Source organism: Vulpes vulpes, chromosome 12 (assembly GCF_048418805.1).
Source record: "Vulpes vulpes isolate BD-2025 chromosome 12, VulVul3, whole genome shotgun sequence".
In the NCBI taxonomy this organism is placed as follows: Eukaryota; Metazoa; Chordata; class Mammalia; order Carnivora; family Canidae; genus Vulpes; species Vulpes vulpes.
Window position 1 is genome coordinate 171,891,238 of NC_132791.1, and position 10,167 is coordinate 171,901,404.

Here is a 10,167-nt window from a genome sequence, read left to right on the forward strand (position 1 = left end):
GCTGGGCTAACTAAAACATACACACACACACACACACACACACCCCAGAAGCACTAAAATGAAAGCTCCATGGGGTGGGGAGCTCCCTGTATGCCTAACACCTAACACTAGATTCTGGGTGTTCATAAATATTTTGAATAGATGATAACAGCTCCTAGAAAACAGAGGTAATAACAATTGCACAGCATTTACTAAATGCCAGCCACTTTACTAGGTGATTTCTAAGTATGATCCAGCCTCAGGGCCTTTGCACTTGCCACTCTCTCTGCCTGGGATGCTCTCACCCACTTCCCTGACTGCCATGTGCAAAGCAGCAAGGATGCCAGTCCCCAGGCTCTGAACACCCAATCTACCTGCCTGCTTTGTTTCCCCTAGGACCCCTGTTACCAACAGACAAATTTTGTATCTCCTTGTTTAGTGGTTTATTATCTTCATCCATCCCACCAACAGGCAGTTCTAGAGGGCAGGGTCTTTTTTTCTTCAAAGTGCCTAGAGCACTTTGTCTGTTGAATACATGTGTGAATGAACTATCATGCCTTACCTCACTTAACCTCGCAGGCATCAAGGCTAAAAGGAAATCCCCACAATCTGAATTTTTTAGGTAAATACAGACTGTTAGGCAGGTCACCTCCCAGCTAGGAAGCTGCAGGGTGGGGACTCCAGCTCATCTGTCTGACTACTCCACTGGGTCTGGCAGCTCCCCTGCAGCTACCGCCCTGCACAGCCCAACACTGACACACCTGCACGTGGCAGGTATAACTGGCCACTGAACACAGGCACCAATGTCTGCACCAAAAATGTTTCCTCGGAGATCTCCTTTGCCTCAGTACACAGGGACACCACACACACACACACACACACACACACACACACACACACAGGCCTCATCACCCTTTGGTTATGGCTCTGCTGATGTCAGCAAAGCTTCCTTTCAAATGGTGCACCGCCTCCCTCGGCGCCCCGTTGAACTCACTGGGTGCTTTGTCACCAGGGCCAGGAGTGGGGAAGAGACATTCTCACTTCCTCCCTTTCTCTACCACGGGGCGGGCAGCCTGGCTCCCATCCTGGGGAAGCAGGAAGTCTAGGGATAGACACGATGCTCTCAGGTGGAGCAGGAAACAGCCAGCCTGGGCTGCACAGACTCTTGCCCTCGAGCCACAGGTCAGCGTGACTGCTCAGAGCGCCCCCCTCACCTGTGGTCCGCTCCTGGGGCGTGGGGGCCAGGTCTCTACACGGTGGCTCCGTGGCTGGTGACTTGAAGCCAGATGGAAGTAGGGCTGTAGGCAGCAATGACCCCAGGCAACACTCCTTTTTCCCCTCTGAGGGAAAGTCAGCTCCTCCTTGCAAAGATTTCTGGGACTAAATATTTGAACACCCACCAAAGAAGCAAAACACATCCAAAAAATCAAAACGGGAACAACTCCACTGAATAAAAATGGCAAGTGTCTTGTTTCAAACTGCAAAAAATTGGGTCTATCCTCAATGTCCAACAACAGAAGATGGTCTACCAGCATCATGTCGCACTTCAACAACAGAGCACTACACAACCGTGACAAAGAGTCAGGCAGCTGTGCATGCACAGATCTGGAATCATCTCCAAAAGATGCTGTCCAGTGACCAATCACGGCCCACAGCGGTATGTAAACGCCCAGAATGATCAGCAAGGATACATAAGAAATGAGGAACAGGGTGAGCCTACAAAGAGGCGAACCAGGGGACTAGGGGGGCCTGAAAGCTCGTTTTTTCCTGATATGCCTTGTTGTACCATCTGCATTTATTTGATGCACACATTATTGTTGCAATTTAAAAAAGAGAGCTTTGTGGGGTGTTTTGTTAAAGAAACTAGACTGCGTTCCTGAGGAGCCTTCCTTAAATTGCTTTCAACAATCTCACTGCCTTCAAATACACCAGATCTGCTAAGTACCCCTAACTTTCCCAAGCGCACTGCTCATCGAAGGAGACTTTTCTCTGGAGACTGCCCACTTTTAAATAGCAACAGTCCTTTCTACTTGTGCAGAATTTCAAGAAGCTCTCTTGGGGCAATTAAGAAAACGCAAATTGGAATATTGGCCCCTGCTCACATTCCTACCCTATGCTGGCTGTCCTACTAGGTATGACTCTGAATAATCTCCAAAGCTTACAGAAACCCTACAAATGAGGTAGGATTACACCATCCCCCAGATGGAAAGAAAGCAAGGCCCACCAAGGGAAAGCAATGTGCTAAATAAAAATCACACAGCCAGGAAATCACAACCTCAGAATTAATACCCAGCTCCATGTGACAGCAAAGCCCAGGCTGGTTCTGCCCCTTGGTGGGGACGCCCTAAACCATATCACATTGCCTCACTTAATCTCATTTAATCCTTTAATCGAAGGCATAATTCAACCACCTCAAATGTCTATTCCACCAAAACACCACGAGGGTGCCATACACGTGGTCTAAGCTTGGCCGGCCTGGAGAAGAAGCCACCCTGGTTCCCCAAGGCTGGCCATAAGGAACCGTGAAACAGCTTGGGGTCTCAGGACAACACACTGCCAGGCTACCCTAATGCCCTCTCCCACTGCCAGGAGAGTCGGCGGGTGCAGGAGCAAGAAGTGCCAAGCCAGAAACCACTTGTAGGCCAAGGAGCCCAAGCCAGTAGCACACGCCTGTCTCCATAGCCAGTTTGGCAGCAAAGCCCAGCCACACGCCATGAAACCATCCACCTGGACTGGCACTATTTTGCTCATGGCCAGAGAGAGCACCTCCACATGTACTAGGCAAATGGCAGCATCAAAACTTACTCCCTCCTTAAAATGCGTTTATTTATTATAACCTGAGAAAGGCAGAACATGTTTGCTGTTTACGGAGAATTTAGATTTTTTTTCCTCCTCTCTGTCTCCGGCCCCACCCCTCCACCGTTCCAATCAGACATGTTACCCGGGAAACAAACTTGATAGACTCCAAAATCTTATGACAAATGGTACTGCAAGAAAAAAAAAAATTTATTTCTGTTTACTCACTGCCACAGAAAACATCAAATAAACCAAAGGCGGGAAGGATGGACAGACAGGAGTGGGGCAAGTGACAAAGTGGAAAAAAACCGAACACGCGTGCGCATGCACACGCAGACATGTCCCCGGGGGGCCTGTGACTACCCTGGAGGACACAGACTTTAATTCTCAGGCGGGAACCACACTGTGGGGATGGGCTCTCCACTCAGCACTGAACACCCAGCAGGTGCTTAGTTAACAAAATCCTCCAGGTTCAGAAGGTTGCTGTCCCCGAGAGAACACCCGACTATAGAGACCAACAAGGACTGAGGCGACTTCGCTTTTCCTCACCATGATAAAAAGCCCAGGAACCTTGCAATCGGGGCTGCAGCATGGAGAAAATTTAAAAACAAGTCACTGAGGAATTAAGGCTTGAAAAGAAAGAAGGCCACTGTCACCTGAGCTCCAGTCCCCGACCTGTTTGGTCAAGGAATAAACGACTTTTCGGGCTGGACCCACCGTTCTGAGCTGCCATGTGCTGCGTGTAATAAAATAAGGTGAAAGAAAAGGTAGGCAGCTTATTTGTGCTTCTTCGGTGCAGAGAAACAAAGCACGCAGACAAAAGCCCTCTTCCAGCGGACAAACATGTCTAGCAGGTGATCAAATTCAACCCACACATGAGAACAGCAAAATGGATTCTGGTCTTGGGGACTCGGCTGCTTCTGCAGAACTCCTGGCCCTTGGCTACAACCCACACTACAGTCAGCAGCCACGAAAAGCCCAAGGAGGCTGGGGGAATGAGAAGTCTGGATGCAAAAGGGGAATGAGGCACCGCGTCTAGGCCGTGGTCTGGGCAGGCCTGCAGGTGTGGTCATGTGTACCCCGGGGAGGAGGCCGACGCCTCCCCATCACCCCTCACGTGTCAGCCAGGTCACTGTAGCCTTTGTGTTTCCTTCTTTGTTTATGAGCACTGGGGATCCAAAGTCTCGAGCAGAGTGCATCAGGCCCAGCGCTGTCACAGGCCGCGTCAGGCACTCTGCTGGCTCTGCAAGGATTTAATCAGTAACTGGCCCGGGAGACTGGCACAGGGGCAAGCTCCAACCTGACCCCACAGAGGGCAAAGTTTACGGCCAGGCCAGGGGGCTACGAGGCCAGCCCCCAAAGGCCCCAGATGGAGCCCATCCCCCCAGCGGGGAATCAACTGAGGTCCACCTGGGAGGGTGTACCCAGCTGGAGCAGCCTACCGGGGCGGGCTGGGAGCTCCCCATGTGCTTGCACCCTAGCCTGATGCAGCTGTGGTCCTGGAAGCCTTTATCTCTGACAACGATCCAGTTAATTGGATCAGTGTAGACAGACTCCAAAGATGGTTTGGGCAGGAGTGTATTTGGTTTGTTTATCGGTTTGAATCCAGATCAATCACTCTGAGCCTTGTTCCTGAAGCCCACACAATTAACTAGATAATTACCAGATGGTTCTGAGCTGGGCTGTGCAAGACGGGTTAATACATGGATGATGTACATTTCATGGAACGATAAGGCCTGATAAGGAACATACCGGATCTATCGGCAGCTTGAGGCTGGGCCAGGGGACTCTGCAAAGCCACTGGGCTGCCCAGGGCTTCTGTTGTAGTGAACTACACTCAAATTCACCTTTGTTTCATTTGGGCTAATATTTCTCAACAGTGTGCTTGGGCCACACTATAAAATGCAGACAGATTACATAATGCCCAGGCCTCAGGGAAGCCCTTCAGGGGCTGCTTTGCTTCCCCAGAGCCTGGACACCAACCAGGTGTCTCATGATGGGACAAGGGCCCTGGTGCAGTTCCACCCCCACCTCTGCCCTGGAGGCCACCGCCACAGCCGGGACTGCCCTCAGCAGCCCCCTCCACACTCACAGGGGCTGGCACAGAGAGCACCTGTGCCCCCGGTGGAGCCCACCATCGCAAAATCCAAGGACACCCCCTGCTCAGACGGGTTGGTGGCCACAGGCAGAGGAAGGCAGATTTGCCAGCCCACTGGACACTTGCTCATAGCTCCTCCTCCACATTTCCAACACCAGAACAGGGTTCTGCTGAGACAAATCTGCTCCACGGATGGCCCTCAGTCCCCCGTCCTGAAAATCACAGCTCCTCTCCAGAGAGGCCCAAGCCATGAAGGTGCCACCCACCTTGGTGGGTGAAGGTGGTGCTGGGGCCTCTCGCTGCCTAAGAAACCAGTGGCCAGCCTCAGTCTTTGTTCTCTTCCTCTCTCTCTCCTATATACCTCTTGAGCAATCAGAGTAAGTTGGGGAGGGGGGGGGCTCCAAGGCTGGCTTCTCCCAGACCATGGCCAGCAGCAGCAACAGCAGCAGCGCACACTCCGGGCTTCTCCCATGGAGGGTCCCTGTGCCTCTCAACAACTTCCTCCCTCTCCCAGCTCCCCTTCATGTTGGGGGGAGAAGAGTGGTGGTGGCCAGAAAAGCAACAACGCACCCCCCTCCCCGAAGCAGGGGAAAATTCTGAAGCCAGATCTGGGGGCTCTTGATCCCAGGCAGGGAACTACTGAGGGCACTGCTTCCTCCCTGAAACACTGCGTGCTGGTGAATTCTCTAAGGTTCTCCCTCCATCAAACGAAAAGCCAAACGCCAAGGCCTGTGGCTCCGGACGGGTTTAAGAACATGTATGAGCCTGAACCCGGGACAGACCGCTTCGCGGCAACCAGCGATCCTCCCTGAGGAAGAAGTCTTTGCAGATACTGCACCAACCTGCCCACAGGAAAGAAAAAAAAAAAAAAAATAGGTGTTCTGAGCACGTCGGACCCAAAATTCAGAATAAGAGTCCTCGTGTGCTTCAATGCTTTCGGGAGGGGGGAGTGGTTTCAATGAGTAGGGCTTCTTCTGCTAACTTTTCCCCCTCCCCATTCCTTGGAGTGTATGTCACGGCCTGTGACATACTGCCAAGGGAACATGGATCCCGGGGAAATGTCTACACACGCTACACGTTTGTGACATGCCATGTAAGCGACACCCTGTTTCCTGGCTGGGTTTTCTTGGCACAGGTGTGGGCAGGCATTGGATTCTGCTGCCACCACCACCACTGCCACCGCCACCACCACCACCGCCACCACCACCACCACCACCAGCACCACCCCTCCAACAACTGTGCTTAGTAAACAGGATCACGGCCACTCCAGGGGGAGTGTGCATTCTGGGGAAGACCTGCCAGCCGCCCGGAGGACGGGATCCCCTCGGCAAGGCTCAGGCCCGAGCAGAGCTGGTGCTTTAAACTGTCCTTGTTGCAAAACACAAAGCATCCTGCTTCAGGCTCCTGCCCGCCACCCCCCATCCCCGGCGACCCCACCACCGCGGTCTTGCACCTTGCAGACTGGATTTCAGAAACACAGCATGACTCCTCTCCTCGTCCAGCGGACCCAGTCCCAGCCATGTATTCGAAACAATAACAATAACAAAATAAACCCGGCAGCAGGGCGCACGTATACACACACTCCACAGACAATGCGAGAGCCGGGCCCACAGGCCAGCTTCCACCCCAGAACTTGGCCGCCCTCGGCGCGGAGGGGGGTCCGGGACCCCTGCCCCTCCCCCCCCCCACCTCCCAGCCTCTCAACGTGCCCAAGAGATTTTTCACAGAAAGGGAAGCGGCCGGTCTTGCCTCCCAGCCTGGGCAGGAAAAAGGCAGTGGAGCCCAGGAAGGGACGGGCTTCTGGAAATTCTCTGGGTTTGGGGGTTCCGAGGGTGTTAGGTTTTCCTTCTTTATTTGTGGGGTTGTTTCGTGCCCCCCCCCCCCCCCCCCCCCGCGCAGGTCGAGCCGGGCCCCGCCGGCCTTGGGCGAGCCCCCGGGCCCGGGCTGCGGCGGGCCGGGTCCTGTGCAGAGTTCGAGGCCCGGTCCCCGGGCGGGGCGGGGGCGGGGGCGGGGGCGGGGGGCCCCGGGGGCGCGGGCGGGGGGCGCGGGCGGGGGCCCCGGGGGCGCGGGCCGGGGGCGCGGGGCCGGCGCGCGGGGCGGCTCACCGTGGCGGACGCCAGGCTGTTGTCGGCCAGCGTGAGGTGGTGCGGCTCCCAGCGCCTCAGGAATTTCGAGGTGAGGATCTTGCTGAGGAAGGTCCGCGGGTGCCGGATGACACAGACCTGGATGTCGCCCTCCTGCAGCAGCTTGTACCTCATCCCGTTGCACAGCAGGAGGGCCCGGCGGCACGGCACGGCGCCCGGCTTGGCGCCCTCGGGGGCCGGCACGTCGCCCCCCAGCAGCGGCTTGGTCTCCTCGATCTGCCGGGGGTCGCCGCCGCCGCCCGCGCTGCTGGTCAGATCCATGGCCGGCCGGGCCGGGCCGGGGGCGGGCAGAGGGGGCTGGCCGGGGCTGCCGGGGCGGCGGGGCCCCCGCGCGGCGGCCCGCACCCCCCCCCCCGCCCAGGAAGGTGGGGGGCGTGGGGCTGGGGGCGGCGGCGGCGGCGGCGGGCGCGGGGCGGCGGGCGGCGGGCGCTTCCTCGCGGCTCCGCTTCCTCCTAGCTCGTCGGGTGCATGCTCGCGGCGGCGGCGGCGGCGGCGGCGGCGGCGGCGGGGGCCGGGCGCGGCGGGGGCCGGGGCGGCGGCGGGCGTGTCTCGGCCCCGCCGCCCGCTCGTGTGTACAGTACGTGTGTCTGGGCGGCCGTCCGCGGGCGAGTGTGCGGCGGGGGCCGCGGGGGCCGGCTCAGTTGAGAGATTGCAGAAGCCGCTCGGCGCCCGCGCGATTGGTCCCCGCGGGGTCATGTGCCCGCCCCTCTGACGTCAATGGCGGCAACGGCGGCGGCCGCCGCGGCTCCGGCCTCTCGCAGGCGGGGTCGGCCGCCGGGCCGGGCCGCGAGGGCGCGAGGGCGCGAGGGCGAGGGCGGCCCGACGGGAGGGGGCGGCCCCCGGGGAGGGGGCGGCGGCGGACGAGCCCCCGCGGCCCCGGCCTGCCCCGCCCCGAGCGCGGGGGTGGGCGGGGGCCGCGGGGGCGGGGCGCGTGACGTCACGGCCAGCCGCGCCCCCGCGGGTGCCCAGGCGGGTGCCCGGGCGGGTGCCCGGGCGGGGGCCGGGGCCGGGCCGGCGGGTGCGGAGCGGAGCGGCCCGCCCCGGGCGGCCAGGACCCGGACGGCCAGCGCCCCGGGACGCACGGACGCGGCGGCCCGAGGTGCGGCCAGGTGCAAGCCCGGGGCGGGCCGGGCTGGGCTGGCGGGCGGCGGGGCGGGCGGCGGGACTGCGCGGCCCCGGACCCCCCCCACGCCCAGGCTGGCCACCTGGCTGGCTACAGGGGGCCAAGGCCAGGGATGGTTCCTCCAACTGAGAATGTCCTCTCGGTCATCCGGACAATGAGCTCACGCTGCTGTCTCAGCCTGCGAGACCCCGCCAGCCCCCCCCCCCCCCCCCCCCCCCGCCTCTTTACAGAGGTCCGTGGGCCCTGGGCCTTGAGGTCCCCAGGCGGCCCCGGGAGGGACAGACTGCCCCCCCCCCCGCGAGTCTGACCCCACTCTAGGGACCTACACAACAGAGTCCCTCCCCAGAGTTAAGGGCCGCTCCTCTGCCTGCGCCCCAGCAGCGCCAGGCCCCGCACGAGGCTGGGCGAGAGCCCTACTGGAAGCACCCTGGTGTCACCGAGGACCTCCAACTCTGCAACAAGGACATGTCCTTTCTGTCTTCGGGAGAGGCACCTAAAGCCACCCAGCAAATGCTCAGCTTCTCCGCCAGACTTTCTCACAGCCACACAGGTCTGCAGTTAATACCACCGAAACCCCCAGATGTTTGCCTTTTTTGTTAAGTGAAGGTGCCTCCGTAGTGAATATGTGAGCGTGTGAGTGTGTATTGAATTGCACGGTGAATGCTGGCAGTGTGCCCACAGCATCCCTGTAGGGGGAATTAGACCCCCACCCCCCACCCCTCTCCCAAGAACAGACAAGATGGAGGGGCTCCTGGCAAGGATCCTATCCCTGAGCCTGGCCAGCGCTGCAGCAGGGGTGGGGAGGCACATAGGGCCTGTGTCCGGAGAGGGGTAGAGCTGTTCTCTCCTCCTGGCCCCCTGCGGATTCAGTTAGGTGAGAAAATGGGGAATTGGTCAACCCTCCACCATTTGCTGGCAAATTCTGATCTTCGAATTCTAAAGTTTACAGCCTTGAGAAAATAAGCAAGGAAGGGTCAAGCCCACACCCCCACCTCATGATATAGATGTGGTTTCAGGGCATGATTGTGACCAAAACCTCCAGGCCATTAAGGGGTGGGGTTAGGCCAGTTGTTCAACCCTTTATTGAGCTCTTCCTGTATGTTAAGTGCTCTGCATGCATACAACTGCTCCTTCTCAGAGCAACCACAATCTAGGTGCCATCACCATCCCCTCTGGCAGGTGAGGGTACAGAGAGGCTGAGTAACTTGCCAGGTGCATTTAGCTCATTAGGCTCAGAGTTAGAGTCTAGGACAATGTAAAGGCAATGATCACGCTGTGCTTAGGCTACAGGAAAAGAGAGGGGACACCTGATCCAGCTAAACTGTGGCCCCGGGGTACATGTCCTGATTCCAGGAGGTCTTCAGGAATCAGGTAAAGAAGGGAAAAGGTGCTTCTGGAAGAGGGGATGGCACATACAAAAGTAAGAAGTCAGATAACACTCAGCCTGTCCAGGAAACTACATATATTTGACAAGGCTTGCAAAGTGCCCCAGGCTTGCAGGGCAGAAGGCTAAAAAGGTGACCTGGGGCTGAGTGCCCTGAAGTGGGACCAGACCAAGAGCAGTGGAAAGCCGCCACATGGACCATGCAAGGGAGTGAGTTGTGGATATCACCTTCATCAGGTCACTGGCCACAGCATGACATGGTCAAGGTTTGCAGAGGAGCAACCTGGAGACAGGGAAGTCAGTGAGGAGGCTGTCAAGAGTACCCAGGAGGGAGATGATGGGAGCCAACGTGGAGTCACGGGGTACGATGGCTCAGAGCAGCTGCTGTCCACTTTAGGGACATCCGCAGACCCTCCTCTCCCCATCCAGGGGGTAAACTCCAGCAGGATGAGATTTACCAGGGAGCAAAAATCCCTGATTTCTTCTAGCACCATTCCAGACATCCTCGGCTGCTGCTTGGGTTAGGTGGTTGATTTGTAAACGTTACATAGGCATATCATGATAACAATGAGCAGCATGCCAAGTGCCAGGTACCATGCCAGAGCCCAGAAGACACAAATCATTATCATCCCCCTCTTAAAGG

General features: G+C 57.9%; 1 protein-coding gene across 1 annotated transcript in view; it reads right to left on the reverse strand.

The window, feature by feature from the left end:
- CMIP (c-Maf inducing protein) overlaps positions 1–7,515 on the reverse strand; it is a 228,780-nt gene extending 221,265 nt beyond the window's left edge. The window contains exon 1 of the mRNA XM_025988583.2: positions 6,979–7,515. Coding sequence (XP_025844368.1) covers positions 6,979–7,278 — 300 coding nt within the window. The 5' untranslated portion in view covers positions 7,279–7,515. The remainder of the gene's footprint in view (positions 1–6,978) is intronic.
- Between the last annotated feature and the right edge of the window lie 2,652 nt (positions 7,516–10,167).